Source organism: Eurypyga helias, unplaced genomic scaffold (assembly GCF_000690775.1).
Source record: "Eurypyga helias isolate BGI_N326 unplaced genomic scaffold, ASM69077v1 scaffold219, whole genome shotgun sequence".
In the NCBI taxonomy this organism is placed as follows: Eukaryota; Metazoa; Chordata; class Aves; order Eurypygiformes; family Eurypygidae; genus Eurypyga; species Eurypyga helias.
Window position 1 is genome coordinate 48,610 of NW_010273708.1, and position 23,627 is coordinate 72,236.

Here is a 23,627-nt window from a genome sequence, read left to right on the forward strand (position 1 = left end):
GCCCACCAAGCCACTCCATCACTCCCCTCCTCAGCTGGGCAGGGGCAAGAAAAATGTGACAGAAGGCTCATGGGTCGAGATAAGGGCAGGGAGAGATCACACACCAATTATTGTAACAGGCAAAACAGGCTTGACTTGAAAAAATAATTTAATTTCTTACCAGTGAAATCAGAGTAAGGTAATGAGAAATAACCAAATCTTCTAACACCTTTCCTCCACCCCTCTCTTCTTCCTGCACTCAACTTCACTCCCAGTTTCTCTACCTCCTCCCCTCCAGTGGGGCAGAAGTACAGGGAAGGGAGTTGCAGTTAGTTCATTGCACATTGTCTCTGCCGCTCCTTCCTCCTCAGGGGAGGATCCTCACACTCTGCTCCTGCTCCAGGGAATTGCTCCTTCATGGGTCCCTCCCCCGGCGTTCAGTCCTGCAGGAGCAGCCAGCTCCAGCATGGATCCACCACAGGGTCACAAGTCCTGCCAGCAATCCTGCTCCAGCCTGGGCTCCTTTCTCAACAGGTCCCGCAAGGAGCCTGCTCCAGTGCAGGCTGCCCATGGGGTCATAGCCTCCTTCAGGCGTACCCCTGGTCCAGCATGGGGTCCTCCGTGGGCTGCAGGTGGGTGTCTGCTCCAACTCCTGGAGCTTCTCCTCCCCTCCTTCTCCACTGACTTGGGTATCTGCAGAGCCGTTCCTCCCACATATTCTCACTCCTCTCTCCATCTGTAAATGCCCTTCTTAAACATAGTGTCCTGGAGGCGCTACCATCACTAAGGGGCTTGGGCTTGCCCAGCAGCGGGTCTGTCCTGGAGCTGGCTGCCATTGGCTCTATCTGACATAGGAGAAGCTTCTAGCAGATTCTCACAGAAGCAACTCTGTAGGTCCTCCACTACCAAAACCTTGCCAGGCAAACCAAATACCCTTGGAAATAAAGTAATCCAGTATGTTTATTGTCAATCAAGCATAGAGGGTTCAAAAGCATATTTAGTAAGTCAGCACGTGCAGTTACTTCATGACTGCTCCTTTAATAACTGGATTATTGAACTCATTTGTCTACTAGGGATTTTCTTAAATAAATTGCTTTGGCTCCAGATGAATCCTGATAACACCATGGAATTGCTGGTCTGAGGAGGAAACATTTTAAATTTCTTGCTACCAGTAACATCTTTTTTCAATGAGGAAATTAACCCTAGGTACACAGGTAATTTGTTGTGCTTTTCAATAATCCTGAAGGTCTAGGTTCCCGGAGCTTCCAAAACTGTGGTGGTGGTGGTGTTTTTTCTTTCCATGATACTGTAATTCAGTGTTGATGCAAAGGTTTTCTTGGAGGGCTCAAGCTGTTGGTATCCTACAAGAAGCAAAAGCAGCTGAAACCAGATCACAACCACCTAGAATACAATGGATATATGGAGTCAAAAGTGGAGTCAAAGACAGCTATTGCAAGGACTGGTGACACCCACATATGTGTGCAGTCAGGAAAGATTTCAAAGAAAAGGAAGGAAGATGAAGAGCAAGAGGAATAAACAAGGAAAGAATAGAATCAGTGAGGGAGGACAAATATTGTCTGTTGGAAGACAAACATATATGAAATATAATATAAGCTGTAATAGGGGAAATAATATAAAATAATAAAATTAAAATATTAATTTATTAAGTTTTGGTTGAAGAATTTGGAAACACCCTGATTAAAGAAAGGAGGATCTGAGGAAAGCATCAAACTTAGCAGAGTTTGCAAGCAAAATGGAAAACAGAAGAAAACACCTTGTTTTTATTAAAAGTGTTAATGTTAAAACATCATTGTGCACCAGAGGAAATGAATTTGAGACCTGGGATTTTTCCAGAACTGTTGAGTCTACCAGGAGTTGAGTAAGATGGGAAAGGACATTCAGATGTATAATAACAGGTTTCTTTTTCTAAATACTTTTTTAAATAGAGGTCTTAAATTTTGTGTCTGGAGAAGAGGAAAAAGTAGTTGAATGTTAGGTAAAAAGGAGTTAAGTGAATCTGCTCTGAAGAAAGAAGGAGGAATCAAGGAGACACTGTAATTAAAAGTGGGTTATTATAACTTTGATGCCAAAAACACTCATGTATTCAGTGTCGCAGATTGTTGCTGCAGTACTCTTTATTAAATCTGACGCTGTGCACGTATTATCATCCAAATGTGCAATTAATGTTCTTTGACGGGCACTTTGTCGACAAGACCAAGAATGAATGTACAGTAACATTCACTGCCCTGAAGGCCAAATACCTCCCCTGCTTGGAAATCCCTATTGATCTGTTATATTCAATTCAGTAGTACACAGTAAATTCTGAAATTCTTCTTAGTCTGTACCTCCGGTACTTAAAGGATTTACAGTCCATTAAAAATAGCCACAAAAAGCAGTCAACATTGGACCAACACCTTGAAATTTGTAAATATTCGGTGCTTCCTTTCATATAACAATCAGGATATATAAATCTGTCATTCAAAAGTAATAAATTGATGACAAGTTAGATATGGCAGTTTCTTAGTGAGTTCAGACTCTACCAGTTAGGGAAAATGCAGTATGAGAACCAATACTATTAATTATGTGTTACAAGTTTGAATGGTAAGTAACATTCTCTAGCTATGTTGCTGTAAATGATAGTTACTCCGTATATCTATGGGGAGGGTGGTGAGGCACTGGAACAGGTTGCCCAGAGAAGCTGTGGATGCCCCATCCCTGGAAGTGTTCAAGGCCAGGCTGGATGAGGCTGTGAGCAACCTGGTCTAGTGGAAGGTGTCCCTGCCCATGGCAGGGGGGTTGGAACTGGATGGTCTTTAAGGTCCCTTCCAACTCAAACCATTCTGTGATTCTATGATATTTGCTTTTAAAATTAATGTATTAAATCCTTTACCTAATCTACAATTTGAACTGCAGTAAGAAACAACCAGAAGAATACTTTTCACCAACTCTTAAAAAAGAAAATGCATGCAATAAATATTTAAATAAAAAAGTCAATATTCATTCACCTCTTTTTTACCTAGACATGTATGTTTAGCATGGTCAGTTTTCTTTTGGTATACTCAAATACGTATCTGGTGTATGTGAGTGGCCCCAAGAAGCCAGATATTTGAAATAAATGCTACCAATAGTAGCATGATTCTACACATCTATTACTGTCAGTATCTACTCTCTGTTAAATAATGCATTTATTCATAGTAGAGGTTTTGTTTTTTTTTTCACTTCAGCTATCAGTACTTAGAATACCATTGCATGTCAATTATTTGTTTTATTTTTCCAAAAGATACTCCATAGTATGTGGTGAGTATTTTTGTACACCCCTCTGGACTCCAAATATTGTTTTGATGAACTTGTGATGTCACCACATTCTTGGAATATAGCTGCACAAGAAGTGTATTTGCACAAACTCGGTGTAGCCTAGAAAAGTTATGTTTTCTCTTTCTCTCTTCATTTTTTCATTGATTATAAAAGGGAGTGACAAGCAGCTGCTTCTGAGGGACTTATAAGAAACTTCCATGAGGGAGAAAATTGCTTAGGAAATGCTACAGATGATGAAGCTTTGTGAATGTCCACAAAAGGAGTTTTTTGTTGGTATTTCAGGATTGGTCACATTCCTGAATTTTGTGATATGCAGTTTCTTTGCCCCAAAAAAATCTAGAATCAGTGTCATAGATTTTTTCACATTGGAAAGGACCTCTGGAGGTCACCTAGTCCAACCTTCTTTTTCAAGTATGTCTAGTTAGAGCAGGTTCCTCAGAAAACTAGAGGTCTATAAAGTTTTGCTTCCATTTTTTCTTTTGAATTTGGATTAAGTTCACAATTTGATGCTTCTTTGTGCTAAAACAATCCCAAATCTCTCAGCCTCTCCTTGTATGAGAGATGCTCCAATCCCTTAATTACCTGTTTCCATCACCATTTCTCACTAATGGTTTCCTTCACAGCACACCTGCATCTGGAAAACTAAGACAAATCCCGCATAAGAGGAAGCATCTGTGTACTTGTGGTTCAGAGGCAGATTGTCTGCTGTTAGGTTGTGTGAGAGACATCATAAAACTTTAAAGGGCTCTGTCATAAAAGATGTTGAAACCATCAAAGAGCTTTCTGAGAATCCTCTCTGGAATTGCACTAGACTCATCTCGGATCTCTCCTGATACCTAGTTCCATATTTCAATTCCCTCAAGAGTGAGATCTGTGAGTCATCACTAAACCCACTAATATCTTCAGTATTGACATATACATTAGTATTTGACTCTACATTGGTACTGGAATCAATTGCTAGATTGATTGCAAATACCCACATCAATCGTTGATGATTTCTTTGCTGTTTTGTTCAGGTTCTGTAATATTTCCAAGGCAGTGACCTGTTGTTAATTGGTCTCTGGAGGAAGCTGTCTTGCTCCACTGACTGCAGCAGGAGTTTAGGGACTCTGACTTCTTAAAGTAGATAGGACAAATGAGTATTCCTACTGCATGTCCAGCCAATGTCACCATCTGCTACAGGAAGAAAAATGTTAATTTATGCACCTACATGAATGATCAAGAAGTGCAGAAAGAACAGGGGCATCTTATAGCTGTTCTCACTTGAGAGAGATTTCTCATGTCATTAATAAGTAAGAAAGTCTTTCCAAATTCTGCTGAGAGAATATGTTTGAAATGGACTACACTCTTTAGAAGACTGGATTTCCGAGAAATATGAAACAGTACCATAAACATGCCTCTACCATGATTATTACTCATTTCTGCCACTAAAACCATTTTCAGTATGATGGGATCATTAAGTTTATCTAATGAATGAGCAGAACTCTAATGTTATCATCTACAAGGTTAGAGAAATACAGTTATAATTCGCTTCTTCAGCTTCCTTAAGACATGGTCAGCTGCAGACACATACAAAAAACATATTGCACATGGACAAGTTTGAGGAGAAACTGGATTTTCGGAGGTCCTAAGATTGTAAAATTGGCAGAGTTCTACCTTCCCTACGTTTTTTTGAGTCCTTGCATGCAAAGCTAACTAAAGCTAGTGCATGAGGGTCATCAACTGTGACTGTAAAGGGCAGTCTCTTGAAGAGCAAAAAGTGAGTAGATTGTAACTGATGTTCTTTAAAATATGTAGACTGTCTTGACAGAGCTCTGTGCTGTTTGGCTAGACAGTTTTTAATACCTAACCAAGCTTAACTCTGCCTTGGTCAGCAAACATTTAAATCCTGTTAAAACAATGATTAATATCAACATCAGTAGCATGAGGAGAAATTTCCTGGTCTGGTCTTCACAGAAGAATAAACTTGGAAATCTGTGTACTTTTGGTTTAGTTTGCAAAAGGGTTAGTATTTATTTATCCATTCTAATTCAATAATGTCATTCTCTTTCTCGGTTACAATGAACTCTCGTTTATCCTGAAACATACTGTTTTGTGTTTTCAGTATTACCCTCAAAATTGTAGAAAAAGAAATTATTTTTTTAACTTCTATTTGTATTTTCCTAGGTAGGTGTGGACTGTTATTACAGCGCTCTATTGTATTATTTTCATTTTCGTAGTATTACTTATGCAGTAGTATTCCTTTGGTAGACCTTCAGAAATTACCTTCCCAACAGAGTGCCTGTTTCTGTCTGTAATTTACAATATATAACACAGTATGATATATGCAGTTTTGGAATATTGTAGCCTTATTTTTTCCTTTTACCATAATTGCCAGTATCAGTACAACCCAGAATAGGATTCATCTTTTTAGAGTGGTGCTGCATTTGAACATATAGTTAAATAATTTCCTCTGTAATCCTCAGGGCTTCTTTCCTGCATTACTGCTTTCAAAATATCAGCATCCAACTTGGTATATAAGATTATAATTTCTACCAATTACTTTTATCTATTGAATCTCATTTATTTTAATTCTGTCCATCTCTAACCTTGCCAGATCATTTTGCAATTTTAATTTTTGCAGCTGCATATTTGAGAAGTATGATTTTAAAAGATTTTCTAGGCTACCGTGCTGTGGCACATGTCCAGTTGCATTAGTATAATAGGAAATCTTGTAATTCCCCATTGCAGAAGAAAACAGATGAGCAGACCTTGTAAGACAATGTTTCATCCTGGCTAATGTGATTTTTGTTTTATGTTTTAGAGGTACAGTTAAATGTTTTTCCTACATAATAAAACAATAAAACATCTTCACGGTTCAAAACCTGTATATTTTGGAAGGATTTGAAACTTAAATTTCTTATTTGAAAGTGAGGCAGCCCTCAGACATCGCAAGACAATAAATATCATCCTTACTATTGTCAAAAGACAAGCTGAACATAAACAGAGTTTCTTTAATATCAGAAATTATAAACACCTTAGAAGGCAAGTTCTTCTCTTTTTGCATATTGCCATGTTTCTTGAATGTTCTGAAAAAGAGAGAACCTGAAGAGAACACAGAAAATGTAAATGTAGCTCATTGCAGAAAATCTGGCATGCAGAAAAGTTTTACTGTATTGATTCCATTAATGAAGGGCATATGATCGTCCTGGCCTTCTTTCGTCAGTTGGCAACAGCTGGAGAAACCTCACTTAGCAGATGTGTTAAAGATCGTAAGTCATTGTAAGTCACCTTAAACTGTTTTGGTTTTATCCAGATTGCAGGGAACAGAGAATTGTTGTCATTTCCCTGAAGAAATTACTTTGTGGCTTAGATTTTCCTCAGAAGCTTCTAAGGCTGTTCTTTAAATACAGCTCACCCTGATAAATAACAGAAAACATTGTATGGACAGGTTCTTTGGCCTTCTCAAGTCAGAAAGCAAGCACAGAGAAAATGCCTCTGTTAGTGAGACTATAAGCACCTCTTCTAATGAAGGAAAATGGGAAAAATATAAAAAAGAGAAAGCAGGTTGCCACTGAACCTTATTTTCTAAATAAGCTAACCAAATATTTCAGGAGTATTTCTCAACTGAAAACAATCTAGTCTTTTCCTGTTAGGCTGCAAGCCAGAGTATAAAGTAGAAGATGACCGGATGATTAGGGGTAGTATATGAAGTATATTCATGTTGAACCCATTATTTCTACCTTTTGATTACCAAGTACTTTAGAAGTGCTCAAAGAGAAATAGAAATGCACTGTAATTAAAGTAAAACTAATCTCAAAGGACTGTGATGTTGTTCTTCCATTTAAAAAACCGTACTCAGCACCTTCTACAAAATTCAGTGATGCCCTGAATTTATTCAGTTAGTACATGAATGGATTGGAAAATTCAATGAAGTTGAAGTATCCACAACATCAGTGTGACACAAAACTGTGAAAGACACTGTTTGGAATGTCTTTTTGAACTCATCTGTCTTACTAATCACTTTCCCAGTGGGAAGAAAGTCATCATGTATCTGCAAATTGGCCAGAGTACTGTTCCACAGCCAATTAGCCAAAGAACTGTCCACAGTATTGTGACCTTCAGTTTTGTTATTTCCCCTAATTTTACGTGGAAATTATGTCACCTTTAAAGGACTCCAATGGTGCGTATGTTAGCAAATCTAATAGGTTGCGTAGAAACTTCTAATGTATTACCAGGTGCTTTTCCCTCTACATTAGCATTGCCTTTGAAAGTAGACTCAATTTCAACATTTCTGTCCCAGTGCTGAAATCTGCCATGACTCTAGACTAATTAAGAGATCATCTATCTTTCTGACCTTTGGACTCTGTTGGAGTCATGACCAGCTGGTAATAAGAACAGAAGTGATAGTTTCACAGAAATGATGCTATGGAGTTCATTTCCAGTGAGAGGTAAAAATGGCCTCACCACATGCAGAAATAGTAGTAGAAAACGTGTAATTACTAAATATCCACACTGTCACCCTAGCCTTAGAATCATAGATTCTAAGTATATCTATTCTAATATATCCACACTGTCACCCTAGCCTTGTATCCGTCCTTGAACAAAAGAAATCAAATTGCATGACTGGAAATGAAAGGGGAAAACAAAGGATTTTCTTTCCACGTACAAGTACTTGTGAAGTTTTAAAATGTTAGGAATTCAGTTACTATGCAAGTACCTAACAAGATAGGATAAGCATTACTAGAGTGCTGCTTATCAGTTGGAAGTGAGCAAACTGTTAGTACAGCAACAGATCAATGAGTACATTATTTTTTTAAAGGAAATTGAAATGTTTTGAAAAGCAGTATTAAGGCTGAGAAAACTGGACACAGGATAAAAATAATAGCTTGTTTTTTTCATTTATTCCTCTCTTGTCTTTTCTTCTTTCTTTTGTGGTGGTGGTGGTGGTCTGTGGCCTGACAGGTTTTGATGCTATCAATGAGTGCTGTAGATCATCCCTATAGCCATCTTGGTTTGTCGAATTCATTAGGACCAGAGCAAAAGGCCTTCTGAAATATATCTTAAGTATACCCAGAAACAAGATATAAGTCTCTTGAAACCTAATTCCGATTTGATGATGGTTCTGCATTACCAGAGTTTGAATCTGAAAATCAGAGGGATTGTTTTAGTTTCATAAGTATTAAATTTCAGGGAGTTTAGCATGACCTGTAGATTGTCAGAAATCGTTCTGGTTCCAGATAATGGTTACATTATTCCCATGACAGAGGGAACAACTCCAACATAAGGAAGAGAATTTTGTTGAGTGAATCCCAGGATAGCAGCATATGTCAAGTTAGTATTGTCAAAACATCTGCAAATGACTCTGGAGTATTCAGGGATTTTGTTGTTTGGTTTTTCTTACCCATTTTTCAAATGTATGACACCAAAGACTAGTAAGATGTAGTAATTTTAGAGAACTAAGACTAGAGATGCTGCTTTCTGGCTATTACATTTAACAGGTCCAACAGCCTTTTTCACTAAGTACACTATGTGAATTTTTGTTTTTTTCTCTCTTTGAGAGAAAAAAATTTCTGTGCAAGATTTCAGTACATGACTGCATATGATCATTGTAATATTTTGTGCAAAAAATAAAGTACAGCTTTTTGTGATTGTGCATAAGGAGACCAATTTATTGTAATGGTTGTCAGTCTCAATAATTGCTAATTAATGTGGCTGAAATACATGACTGTATCTTTACTCATAATAATTTAAACTATGCTAATTATCAGGGTTGCTTGTTTCTGTGAAAGAAAACATTCTGAAAGGAAATCTTTTCAACAGAAAAAGAGAATGACAGGTAAAATAAATGAAGTGTGTCTGCTTAGGAACAAGTATTTTATGCATAATTATTTCATACCTTGCAAATTAACTACATCATCTGTGCCTGGGAATGACAGAAAACTGATATAATGTACCTAGGGCATATTGGAATTTACTACGTAATTATATTTCTTGTTGCTTTTTATATTCTTTATAAGTGCTTGCAAGATAAGAATCCAGGTAGGAGACATCAGTGGTGGTATTCTTTGTTATGTTTTGGCATGGGTATATGTCCTTTCAGAAGTCAAATGCTTCTACTTATTTACCCTTTATAGAGTCACTGTATCGTGCAAAATCGTAGGTATTGATAAGTAGTGATTCAGAAACGTAGGTGAAAAATCACAGGAAGAGTCCAGAAAGGTCCGTCGGGTTTATACCAAAGTGAAATGGAAACAAGGAAGAGCTTCCAGAGAAGGTTCTGGAAGAGCAGGCAGAGGTAGGAGCGAGGCTAGGAAACCATGCAAGTCAAGCGGAGACTGAGCTTGTAGAGTCTTTAGGGACAAAACTTTCTTTTCTGTGTCCCCCTGGGCTGTCTAGTCACTGCCACAATACAGCTAGTAAGTATTATTCAGCAACTACCTGTCCAATACAATGGGAGCTCTTAGTGTAACCTTCTTAAAAACTGGGGGAAAAAATACTGTGACCCAAGCACAACGCAGCAGCTGTGTTTTAGTATGAGGCGCTTTGAAGGGAAGCCTGGCATTTCTCGTAACTTTTATGGGGAGCTAGAAATATTTACTGCTGTATGTATTGAACAATGTATGGACACTGGACCATCTATATATTTCAGTATATAGGAAATCTGTTTATTAGTATTTACCAAACTCCAAATTCATGCAGAATCTCCCCATATATATTCTACTTTTCGTTTTCTTCTGTTAATAAGAGAGAACTTTTTGCATTTTGCCTTATGGTACATTATTAAAACAACTGTGGTAGAAACTAGACTTGGTTGAACCTTATGGTAAAATTGCCCTGTTTGGGGCAATTCTAACCTCAAAGGAAAAGCAATCAAAAAACTTTGAAAAAGCTTATGAAACTCATGGGTTTTTTAAAATAGAAAATAACAAATGATGTGAGATCATTGTTTAAACAAGTAGAATTTGGATCTGCTGAAATGGATCAAATACAGAAGAATATTGTGAATAAATCTTTCCCATCCACTAGCTTGTTGAGGAGTTGTATTGGTTTGAATGGCAAGGTTTTAGTAGTTGGGTGGCTTCTGTGAGAAGCTTCTAGAAGGTTCCCTCGTGTCCAACAGACCTAATGCCAGCTGTGTCCAAGACGGACCCACTGCTGGCCAAAGCCGAGCCCATCAGCAGCAGCCATAATGCCTGTGATAACATGTTTAAGAAGGAAAAAAAGAAAAAAAGGAAGAAGTCATATTGCAGTCTAGAGAGGGAACGCAAAATGTGAGAGGAACAGCTCTGCAGACCCCCAGTTCAATGTAGAAGAAGGGGGAGGAGGTGCTCCAGGCACCAGAGCAGAGATTCCCCAGCAGCCTGTGGTGAAGCAGGATTCTAACCCCTGGGCAACCCAGGCTGGAGCAAGCTGCTCTGAGGGGCTACAGCCCATGGGAGGGACCCACACTGGAGCAGTTAGTGGAGAACTGCAACCTCTGGGAAGGACTCACATGGCAGAAGTTGGTGGAGGACTGTCTCCTGTGGGAGGGACCCCACGCTGGAGCAGGGGCAGAGTGTGAGGATCCTCCCCTGAGCAGGAAGGAGCAGCAGAGACAGTGTGTGATGGACTGGCCACAACCCCCATTCCCCCATCCCCTGCGCAGCTCAGGGGAAGGAGGTAGAGAAAAGTGGGAGTATGTTTGAGCCTGTGAATGAAGGGAGGGGTGTGAGGAATGTGTATTGAGATTTGGTGGTTGTTTTTTTTCCCAAGCTGAGTCTGTTTTGCCCATGATGATAGTTGATGAATGATCTCTTCCTGTCCTTATCTCAAGCCGCAAGCCTTTCATCGTGTTTTCTCTCCCCTGCCCAGCTGAGGAGGGGAGTGATAGAGCAGCTTGGTGGGCACCTGGCCTCCAGCCAGGGTCAACCCACCACAGGAATATGTCTTCTCCTTCAAACTTTTGCTGGCCAGTTGATACCCGTCAGTAGCTGGATTCTATTCAGGCTCCACGAGCTTCTTTGCTCCATTGACCAGGCTTGGAAGGGGTTTACTCTGTGCCACACACAAGACCCCTGCTCCACCCAGTCTCCATGCCTGGAGATTGCTGGCTGGCTGGAAATAATCCTGGCTTCTCCAATGCTGCAGACTGCTCATTTGCTCTCTGAGCGAGAAGCCACTCGCTCCCAGAGGGTACCCCTGTCCTAGGCTGAAGGAGCCAGGACCATACAGTTAGCAACTTTTTCTCTGATCCAAAGTCACACTTCTAGCAAAATACAGCTAACACAAAAAATGGAAACAGAACAGTTCTGGCATCCATTACAGCTATCAATTTCATAGGAAATTATGTCTTTCTAAACAGATAAGGATATAGGCATAGGTGTAGGAATAATTTGGAAATTAATTCTAAAAAAGACACCCCCGTTTGCACACTAGTGGTAGAGTTCTCTCATTGGTTTGCTCTCAAGTCTGCGAAGAAAGGAAAGCTTGCAGATCTTTGGGCCTGGAATTCATGGCACAGATAATTAATTGCATTTAGACTTAGCACTTATAAAAATGTTCCTGACAAACAGCTTTTCTGCAAAGGAGTATTATGTCAGTGCTGTTAGAATAATTTTTTTTCAAGGGCTCTGTGTTGGTATTTCCATTACAAAGCTCTTTGTTTCTGTTCTTTCAATAAAAGTTCACTCGAGGCTGAAACATGGAACAACTGATCTCAGCTCTTGATTAGTGGTTGTTTCTACCAGTTTTCCAGAAAATTGACTGAGCTGAGGTTCCTGTGTTGTACAAAGGTTAAAAAAGGTGGGGAGGGGAGCAGGAGGAATGTAGTTGAGGCAGGTGGTTTGTATTTCAATTGGTTTTTTCCCTAGCAGTAGGATCGAAGTGATGTGCTATTGGCATCGTCTGTAGACCATTTGTGCTCCAGTGGAATTCATTAAAGTTCTTTTTGGTGCATGAAATTTTGTACATTGCCTCATCTGTAGGGATGTATTTCAACAGCTACATAAATTTTGTCATGAGGCAGTAGCAATTGAAAATTATAGCAAAATGAAATATAAGATGATATACCACATTATTTTAAAAACATACTCTGATCGAGGGGAGGCAAAAATAACCACTTTCAAATTATGGGGTGCTAAGGGGTTTTTTTGGTAGGTGTTGGGTTTTTTTAATTTCCTATGCTGTTCTCCAAATTATATGTATGGGTGTGGTGGTAATCAATTCATTTGTAAGCACTGGGTCATTTTGAAATTTTTTTTTGAAAGGTCACTAATGTGAAATAAATTAACAGTCTTACATCTGCTCAGTTTGCACCTGGCTAGAATTGAAAAGCTGAGAAGTGATTCTGAGTCTCCATCTACTTACTCAAAGTTAGCAACAACTTTAGTGTTGTGAGGACTTTTGGCTAGTAAAGCTACAGTCATCAGCTTTGCCTGCTTTTCTGGGTTGGTAGAAGCTTGCGTCTATGCACTTTTTGTTTTCTTGAGCTTGTTTTTCTTGTCTGTTATGTCAGCATATTGGTATATACATAGCTTTTCCTTTTGTGGCTTTTGTTTTGCTTGCTTGTTTGCTTTAATGTTTTACCTATTTTCCATCATTATGTGCATTTTATTATATACTACATATTTTTTTATTATTTGCTGTGGCTGGCCAGAAGATCTCTCAGTTATGTTTGGAATGTGTCCATTACACATAATCTTAGTCACTTTGATGTGGCTTGGAGCAGCTCATGGCATGCTTGTATGTTAGGCCTGCTTAAGCTGCCACCTTTCAGTCATCAGACCCTGCAGAGAGTAAGTCAAACTGCAGCTGGCCTACCCTGCAGTAACCAGTAAAGTCAGCTGGAGACCACTGTAAAGAAACATGAATGGTAGCCTTAGAAGACAAGAAATTCAAGTGACATGTTTGCTGAATTTTCACTGTAGCTGCGTATTTTGGTGTAAATGTTCCTGTATTGACAGCACTTGGAGAGCCTCGTGATAGGGCAGAAGCACCTAGATTTAGTAACAAAAGAACCATGGTGAAGCTTTGTTTTATCATTGGAAGATATAAATGTTAGGAAAAACAAGTATTACGGCCTTTGGGAACTTGAGAAAGAGTTGAGTGAGAACAGAATTAGGTACTTGAACATCTTGGTTCTTCTCAAAAATCAAAGTATATCTCCCCGTAAATATTACAGCCTCATTTTAACTTTTGTTTTTCAGAGGCTTACTGTAAAAACAGACTCACTGAAGATTCAAATGCTGTCAGGCCAAAGATTTGAATGTAGAGGTAGATAGCAAAACTTTGTGAGTTACAGAGGCTTTTTTTTATTGTTTGCTTAGGAGAATGACAGTGTTTACTTGTATCTCTATGCTGTGGAAAGACTTGGTTAATACATGTAGATTCTAGAAACAGCTTTACTGCAGAGAAATGGAATGTTTGGGAATGTTTTGACTTTGTCAATAGAAAATGTGAGTTAACCTAAATATAGGCTTTAAAATATTTAAAATTTTAAAGCATTAGCTAAACTGACATTTTGAATTTAAGTAAGTCTAACTGCTCCTCTTCCTTTAGTGATTTCATGCCAACAAAATTTTGTTAGGAAGGGTTTTCTGATAGAAGATCAGATTTTTAGTCATAATCAAAAAAAGTAAAGCCACTATACTCAATTACCTCAACTCTTTAAATGTATTACATATGCATGTAGAAGTGAAACTTTAAGCATATTCATAAGAAAAACCTTTACAGCATGCAAGCAATGTGATAGTCCTTTTCACTAAGAGTAGTGACGAACATGAGAAAAATCTGCAGGCAAGCTGTTCAGTGCTAGACTTCTTAGTTGAAAATACAGTTTCTTAGTAAATGAAACAAGATTCTCTATGTTCACCTACATTTGTAAATACATGAAAAAGAAAAGGGCTTTAGGAAGGACTTATTTTAGCAACTGAACAAAGCTGTATGGGGGCAGAAATCAAAGTCAGTGATTTTTTTTTTCAGAGGAGGACCAAAGGTAACTGAAGTCCTTTTTGTTTCAAGGTGTATGTACATAACAAGTCACTCAGTATCCTATTCTGAAATTTGCAGAACTCTTGTGCCTTCTTCCACCGAGGAAACAAACTACTCTGCATAGACAACCGTGTCGATATCCCTGTGTTCTAGGGCATGATTTCACTAGTCTACTGCGCAGAGCTTCTTGTATAACACACCACGCTTTGTTAATGTGCTGTTTCCTACTTTATAACATGAATTTTTGTTTTTCAGCTCTGAGGGACAACAGAATCGAGCTGGTCCGAGCTTCATGGCATGAACTGAGTATCAGTGTCAGTGATGTGTCTCTGTCGGATGAAGGGCAGTACACCTGCTCTTTATTTACTATGCCTGTCAAAACCTCCAAGGCTTTTCTTACCGTTCTCGGTAAGTATAAGTAGCTGAGCATAGAGAAGCAAGTGTTAAACTCCTCAGGCTTCAGCAAATTATGATCAGAATGAACTTTTCTAAAGCTTGGCAGAAGATACATGTAAATGTCTGATCTTCTTTCCCTGAAGTTTATTGTTTCGTATTGCTGTGCTGAAAAACAACATGCCTCTTACTATTTACACTATGGCAGGATAATGAATTAGGGAACGCACAAATACCATGGCATGAGTGCGCCATAAAATGGACATAACCTCTACAACCCAAGCACCAGAAGTGCAAAGAAGGTGCATGTGTTCATCTCCTAACAATGTATTGTACAGGGCAAAGGAGAGAAAATCAGAAAGCATGAAATCAAAATGGGCTTTAGAGCTTTATCGTTTTTCCTTAGCTGTGCATTTTTTTGTCTCATTCTGCTTTCTTTTTTTGTCTATAAAGTGCTTATTTTCATTGGGTTTGCTGCTTCTTTTATGCTTTATCTTCTAAATGCTCTGCTGTTTTCCCCAAAGGTTATAGATACACATAGAAAAGCAATAGATTTCGAGAGATGCCCAGGAAATAAAGTTTCTGCTCGAAGCTTTATATGATTCTATGAATGTCAGTAGCCCAATCAGCCGAAATTGCTATAGTTCATTGAAACACACCTGCGTACCTATGAGGTTATATGATTTTAGAGATTGATTTTTATTCCTTTCTCCTTTTTCTGTCCCTGAACTTGACTCTTTTTTTCTTTTGGTTTTATTTTTATATGTAGACAGGCAGACAGTTGAATTTAATAGGACTAATGTGAGATGTTCTCCGTGCCAGTAATATTCACATTAATCCAGCCAGGGAATTGGTTTTGTGCATAGGATATGAAATGTGTCTCCCTTCCAGTCCTTGTGAGACTATTTTACAAAATCTTCACAAGTTTGCCATTAGGGACAAAAAATAGCTACTGACAGCAGAATATTCTGGAATAACAACTGCCTGTTGTTAATCCTCTTTTCTGTAGATAGGCATCTCTTCATCTAAACAGTAGATGAGTAGACCATTCCAACCTTTTAAATGGCAGAAAAATATAGAGAGGTGTTACAAAGAAAAAAAAAATCTAGCCAATATTTATGAACCAAAGTAACTTGATCTTTCACAGTTCTTTTGGTTTTACTGTCATTATGGGGGAGGATTTAATGCAAATTTCCCAATATCAGCAACTTACCTTCCAAGAATGAAAGCTGCAAGGTTTAAGATGCCTGACGTTTTTCATTTTGTATTTGTAATTTTCTGTTTCAAAGTAGCATTTTAAACTCTTGGAACACTTTCTATCTGAAAAGGGGATATTTTCCATTGAAATGTATTACATCTTTTAATCAGATAAACTGCCCTTTTATGTACTAATAATCTTTTTATTGACTGCTCTGTTGTGGATTAGAAGATTTAAGTGTCAAGGTATTACAGTAGACACCATTTTCTGTCCTGAAAGAGAGGACTAGATTTATTACAGAAATGTACTCAGCGATAGGTACTCCTGCTTGGTGTTTATGTACATAATCTGTCATTTCGGAACAGAGATGTAAACAAACCAAATTGTGAAATACAGGGTACAGGATCAATTACTGTGACTGATCCCTTTATCAAGCCACAAATATCAACGTGTCAAAGCGCTGCAGATGAAAATTGTAACCGTGACATTTTCAGTATCACTTTAAAATAAGTTACTCTTGTGATTTTGGAAGTCAAATGGATTTATACTTGTACTGATCAAATTTTCCCCAATTCTCTATATACTTAAAAAAAATCTTTCATAGTTCATTGGAAAACAACTATTTCCAACTTTAATATTATGTACATAGTATGTCATGATCATATGACCTCCTCCCAAGAATTTGGATTCACCTGAAGAATTCTCCATAGCCAGTAGAATTGGGATTATACCTATTGGGTTTTTTGCTGATGTGTTCTCTGAAGATAAATTAACTCCTGTATGTATTTTTATTCTCACTTTTGCCTGCACTTTGTATTAAAAATCTTTATAATTCATGCTTAATCATCTGTTCTGAACCTGTATCAGTTCAGCCTTTTGTTGCCAGTTACATTTTAATTTCACAGCTGTACTTCTAATGTATTTTGTCATATTACTTGCAGTGCAGACCAGTTTAAACCTTATAAGAGCAAGTCAGACTAGACCTGCATGCAGAACATACGTAGATAAGACGGTTTTTAAAATGCAATCTGTTTCTCTTAGAAAACCAAATAATTTGTTTTCTTTAATTCTTTAGAATCAACTAGAGTTCAAATTGACAGTTTATTTGCAGTAGGAAACAGGATTCACTGACATTCAATTTTCATAGAAGGCAAGGAACTGATTACTCTGTTTCTTGAACTTAGAGCATATGAAGAAGTGAACTTTAAGTTGGTCACATATCCATGGCAGCAGCTGACACTATCAGAGACATTTGCTTGTTTTCTCATTAGGTGTTCCAGAGAAGCCACAGATTACTGGATTTACCTCACCAGTTATGGAGGGAGAGAGGATGCAGCTAACTTGCAAGACGTCTGGTAGTAAACCAGCAGCTGATATCAGATGGTTCAAGAATGACAAAGAAGTTAAAGGTATTTAGAAGGACTCTGATGTAATTTGGTACAGTTGTCAAAACTATACATTATTAGAATTATACTTTTTAGTTTGTGTTTGTAAAATTTCTCACATTTAATCATTAAATGTATCAGTGATAGTACATAGATGAGGGAATCAATTGTAAATTACCAGAGTGGTCATGTAACCATCTTTTTTTTTTCTTCAAATAGTAAAACTGATGTTTTTAATTGCTCTGAACTCTGTTCAGCATAATAAACTCAACTGTGATGCTTCATAGATAAATGTTTTGTGGATTATTGTTATCACAGCCATACCAGTCGCCTGAGATACTTTTTCCTTTTTATTTCTTTTTGCGTTTCTAATATGAATTATAATTGATTTGGTAATTGCCAGTTTTATGTTATACTCCTGTAAGTAAAGTGACGGGATGAGGCAGAACTGTCTGGAGGAGACAGGAGATTACACTTCCTGTATGGGACCTGTGGACCCTGCTCTGGTGAGGAAGAATCAGGCTGCACCAATTGACAGAATCTCAGTTGGGAAACTGGGAGCCTGCAGTGAGGAGCAGGGAGACGACTGTAAAGGGAATGAAGGGAACTTCACAGGGTCCTGGGGGAACCTTCTCTTTCACTTTTTATGTTCTTTACTTAAAACTTAGTTTTCTAGTCCATAGTCTCATAAATGCTGGGATAGTTTAAAATCGTTTTTGCTGAATGGGTGGAGGGAGCTTCCTATAAGAGGAGGCTTAGTTACATCTACCACAGCCAACAGAGGTGCCCATTACAGAGTAGATGAATAAAAAGGATAAAGTATTCCTATTTATTCGTGTCATTTCTATTCGTACTGCGGTAAAACCAGATCAATAAATGATTCAAAATCCACCTTTTCTGTGTACCTTTGTTTCTTAAAAACACAACTTCCATCTGCTTTGCCTCATATTTGTCTGACCGTGGATTTTCTTAGCTCAGTAAACTGGCTTGAGCAAAATTACAACATTAATTACAGAATCCATTAATCTTTCTTTACTGTTCTTTACTACAGTTCAATTTCCACAACCACAGCTGTGATATAAAATTGGCAAAAAAAGGAGATTGCAGTTAATTATCCAAGGAACTCAGTCCATTCTAGAAGTGTCTTCAGATTTCTGGTGAAAATCAGAATAATATTGAAAGAGACAGGAATTTTAGGTTGGAATCATTTGAAACGTGTTTGAGTGTTTGTAACAAGGATCTCTATTCTCTGCCCAGAGAAGCTGTGGATGTCACTGCCCTGGAAGTGATCAAGACCAGGCTGGATGAGGCTTTGAGCAACCTGGTCCAGTAGAAGGTGTCCCTGCCCATGGCAGGGGGGTTGGAACTAGATGGTCTTTAAGGTCCCTTCCAACCCAAACCATTATATGATTTTATGATAGAAAATGAGGAAACAGGGAACTGTTCTTTTCAGCTACTGGGAAATTTGAGGAAATTGATGAAAGAAAAGCAGTGCCTCACCAAATGTAATAATAATAAAAAAAAAAGTTAACAGCACAGCTAACACACATGGCGCAGTATAGGTCCTGTCATCCAGAAAATGTGATAGGATGAATATAATTAAGACATGTAAAGATTGAAAATCACTCTAAGCAATGTCAATACTTTAATAGAACCACTGATAACAATTGGTCTAACAGCAAGGCAACACATCGAAAAGATGTTACTTTTAAAATTTTATTTTAAAACTGATGTAATAACTTTGCCTTTCTTTCAGCTGACATGTAATTGAAGCTAAGAAAGCAATTTGGTGATTTGACTCTTCTCAACAGTTCCTAAAGGGATGTTACTTTTAGAAGGGGGTTCGGAAGGAACAAAGATGATGTATGAAAAACACTTAAGGAAAAACAAAACAAAACCACCAAACCAAACAAAACAAAACCAAAAAAATCCCAAACAACCCAGAAATGAGAGGAAAGTACTGAGCAAATTCGTTTTAGTTTAGTTTTCTAGGTCTTCTGAAGAGCACATTGCCATTTCACAAAGGTTAGAAATAAAATAACCTAACCAGTTTGCAGTGGCATCAGCAGAAGTTACATTAGCTTTGTGCACTGTAAAAGGTGAAATGATAAATCTGCGAAAATAGATATGAAATTATATGCTAATGCAGCTGACATTAAAGGTTAGGAGTTCGTCTGTCTAGCACCAGTAAATCCAATTGTGTTACAGTGTATTATACATGGTGCAAAAGAATATAAATGATGCATTGAGTTCAGAGTTGCACCAAAGGGGAAAAAGCCATTCTGAAATTGTAGCTCCATTGCTATTACTCAAAAAAGGAATCATCATCTGGTAAAGCAATACTGTTTGATAGAGTAAGTGTTAGTAATGAGAGGGACCGAATGTGAAGCACTGAGTACCATACCTTTCGCTTTAGTCTTCTCTCTCTGATATAGGCACCAAATTAATAACTGATCTGCAGTTTAGCATTCTGGTGACATTTCTGGAAGATTATTAAAAGCAAAAATATCTGAGAAGTTAAAGTCTGGGCTATCTGTTTCAGTGTTTGAAAGCCCTTATTATGGAGCATTTTCATTATATGTAGATATTTCATCATACATAACCACAATTTGCCTTGGTATAACTTTTGTTCATTGCTCTGCAACATTTGCTGTATGTCTTTGAGAATACTCTGTCTTTTTCTTCTCTATGACCATATGCTAGGTACTTGAAGGCAGCAGCTTGATCTGGCTTTAGTCTTCTTTTCTTCAGGTTGAACAAACCCAACTATCTTTAGCTCTACTGGTACACTGTATGCTCCAGCCACTGACCATCTCTATGGCTTTTGGCTGAACCTACTTTCTTGTACCAGACGTCTTTCTTGTATCAGAAAGTCCAAACTATGCCTGGCACTCTAGATGCAGCCACACGAGTGCTGAATAGAGGAGATGAATCACTTCCCTTGACTTGCTGTCTATCCTACTATTAATGCAAGGCAGTTATATTTTAGCTTTCAACCCTGTAAAGGCACAGTGTTGACCAATCTTGAACTTGTCTGCAAGACCCCCAGTTTATCCTCTGTAATGCTACTTTCTATCTAGTCATCCCCTCCAAACTCTTTCATTAGAGTGATTTCCAGAGACAGTGACTCTGTAGTGGAGCTTTTGTTTTTTTAAACCTTTTTTCAAGGGGGTATGTGAGAGAGGACTAGCAAGAAAACCAGTGAAATAGTGGACTACAGTAGACATATTAAAAATTCTGTAAAAACCCTGGGTTTGCACGCTAGCATATGGTAACATACCAAGTACCTGATCCCCATTGCGCTTACATCCAGGTGGGCTAACATTCAGTTAGCATATATTATGATCCCACCTTCATTTTACTATGTAGAAACATCTAAGAAGATAAAGCTGGTAAAGTGGACAAGCTCTGTATTTCTGTTGATGGGGATGTCAACAGTTTATAGAACAGTATCACCATCCTTTTTACAGAGGTAATTAAAAGTAAGAGTTGAACTCTTCCAAGCAATAGATGTCTAGAGAAAGGCTTCTAAACACCTGTTTAGGAAATTGACATCTTTTGTTTTTCTAAATGATTAAGTATCCACAACTTCTCACTGAAATTAACATTGTTGATGTTTTCAGGAGCTGTCTGTCCTCCACCTGACATCAGTAAGCAAAGGGATAAGTAGAAGGCTATCTATATATGTACCTATTATTAAATTTGGAAACCGAAATCTGGGAAGAAAATGTCATGTGTTTGTTTTAAATATTAGTGAAGACATTTATTGTTTGATTATAATAACTTTGGCCCCGGTCAATGTGTCTCTCACCTCCTGATCACTAAATGTTAATAGTCACCATGGCAGGAATTAATACCTCTTAAAGCTTAGCAACCAACAGGCAGAAAAATGCTTGTATGCAAGAAATTGTTATTTCTTAGGGAAAAATAGAAACCATGTAACTACACAGTGTCTTCATCTGTCTGGAGTCAACGAAAAACACCACCTTTCTGGTTTCAGAGGTATTTTTAGTCTAAATGATGTAACTTAAGCCATTTAAGATTTGCTTTCCAAAAATTGATATTTCATGGAAATTTTATTTAGGTCATCTTCTTCTCTAATGGGATTTAGTATAATTTGTAATACTGAAACCTCACACTCTATCTTTTTTTAGGACACAGAGAACATGTCAGTGTAATTTAACAAATGTCTTTATGTATGTATATGTCTTTTAAAGCTTTCATTGTAATAAATCAATACAACAAGCATACCCTTTTGCTGAAATAAATAAAAATCAGTAAGTATTATAAGTAGTTGGGAACCAAGGGGAACAATTCTAAAGTATGTGTAAGAAGATCTCATGTTGCAGTTAATACATTAATTCTTTTTAAAATAAATCCTTAGTCTTTTGAATCTTCATTTCTGATCTCACATGTATGTCCTACAACAGAACTTTCTGAATTTGAACCTTAATCTTGAGCTGAGTTGAATATTTAAGCATAGCTGTAGGCTTCCCGCAGTCCAGTATGTGGGATGAAAACAATCAAAGAGTTTTTTAACTGAATCTGAAGAAAAGCAGTAGGCTAATTTAGCATGATGTAAAGGAGTGAGTGGAAGGCCTCTGAAAAAATTTTATTTCCAGTTGTCTTGCGACTTGTCTGTAGATTTCAGTAGATGCTATGTCATGTTCTATTTACAGCTGTTCATCACAATTGATAGATCTACTTTGGTTTAGTTTAATTCATAAATTGTCATAATTATAGCCAACCAGCAGAATAAGCAAAGACTAAAGTAAGCATAGTATTAATGTGACTACATGCATGCAATCCTTAGTTCATATGGCTTCAGTAGTATCTATGTATGGCATTACTATGAAAGTTTATAAGCATGGTCTTAGAAAATTTGATAGCTAGTGACACTGAATACTTAAGGGAATTGAGGGTGGGAGGAGACCACAATTTTTCTAACGATCCGCAGAGAAATTTATATTAAATTTCGACCTAAACAATTTAGAGATGATGATGAAAGGAATTTCCATTTGAGTTCAGTATCATATAACCAATTTAAAAGTATTCTTTTTCAATATCTATTTCCTGCTCTGACAATTGGAGCAAACTGAGGAATAACTAGTCTGAGTACTTTTGTTTTAAAGAGATCAATACAGATACAAAAGACATTTTTTCAACAAGTATGATAGATAATTTAGCTATCTAATGTTAGACTTCATATTCTAAAAATATTGGAGAGAAAACTGTTTGTTTATTCTTTCTTTCAGATGTTAAATATTTAAAAGAAGAAGACGCAAATCGTAAAACATTCACAGTCAGCAGCACGCTGGATTTTCTAGCAGATCGCAATGATGATGGTGCAGTTGTAAGTTGCAGAGTAGATCATGAGTCCCTAAACTCTACACCTCAAATAGCAATGCAGGTTCTAGAAATACACTGTAAGTAATGCACGTTATATATGCTTGCTTTTATAGTTTTGATTCAGTGTTTCTATTGTGGGAAAATTATAAAAATCGCTGGTGTTGTGTGAATAGATACCATCTTTATTTAGCCAACTTCCCTGGTTTGTATTTGGTTGGCTGTTTGGGTTTGTTCAGTGTTTTTTTTTTACAGGAGTAACTCTAAGAGATATAATGGGAGCTTTACCAGTGAAAACATTCTGGGGCTGAGTTCCTGGTTTGCTTTGAGACATGGTAGAGAGGAAATATATCTGTCTTTTTTTTTATCGTTGTAGCAATGTGAAAGGGTTCTTAAAAATCAGGATCATAGTAGTTCACAATTTTCCTTGAAAGTATGTAGAAACTTCAAACAAGGATATGAAGAAGGAAAGTTCAAAACAGGCTGCCTCAATAACTTTGAATACTGCTAATGAAACTGTGTAATGCTGTTAATAATACAAGTCCAGGAGGAAAAGCCTTTTACAATCTATTTTTAGGCCTTGTCTATACAGGGTGTTACTCTAGATAATCTAAATTCAGTTGTTTTCTGTATCTATATATTGCTTATTTTTTCAAATAGGATTTCTCGAAACTCAAAGTTTTCCACAGTGCATTGTTTCCAAGTTGAGCAAACCTGACTATGTGTCTGTGTGCCCTATTTTGAAGTCATGTTGTCTTTTGATTCTGGGTTTTTTTAACTTACAAACTATGACACACTCAGGAGAATGCCTTTTCTCTATCAGATGACATTTTCATATTCACCTGCATTATACTCACCATTCTTCAGGGTACAGATGTTTGGATTTCTGCAGAAATTTTGCCAGCTAGCAAAACCAGACATCTGCAAAACGTTCTCAGACCAGGTGAAGGGGAGAGATCTTTCATGAATCTGCTTCTAGGGTAGGTGTAATCAACCTGTTACAAAGCAAACAAGCTTGCCCTTAAAGCAGATAAGCTTCCAGTAACTGCAAGTAGTTCCCA

General features: G+C 37.5%; 1 protein-coding gene across 1 annotated transcript in view; it reads left to right on the forward strand.

Moving 5' to 3' along the window:
- Positions 1–22,646, forward strand: part of CADM2 (cell adhesion molecule 2) — a gene marked incomplete at both ends in the record, with an annotated part of 64,259 nt that extends 41,613 nt beyond the window's left edge. The window contains 3 exons of the mRNA XM_010159554.1: positions 14,500–14,652; positions 17,107–17,244; positions 22,476–22,646. Of these exons, the coding sequence (XP_010157856.1) occupies positions 14,500–14,652; positions 17,107–17,244; positions 22,476–22,646 (462 nt within the window). The remainder of the gene's footprint in view (positions 1–14,499; positions 14,653–17,106; positions 17,245–22,475) is intronic.
- Between the last annotated feature and the right edge of the window lie 981 nt (positions 22,647–23,627).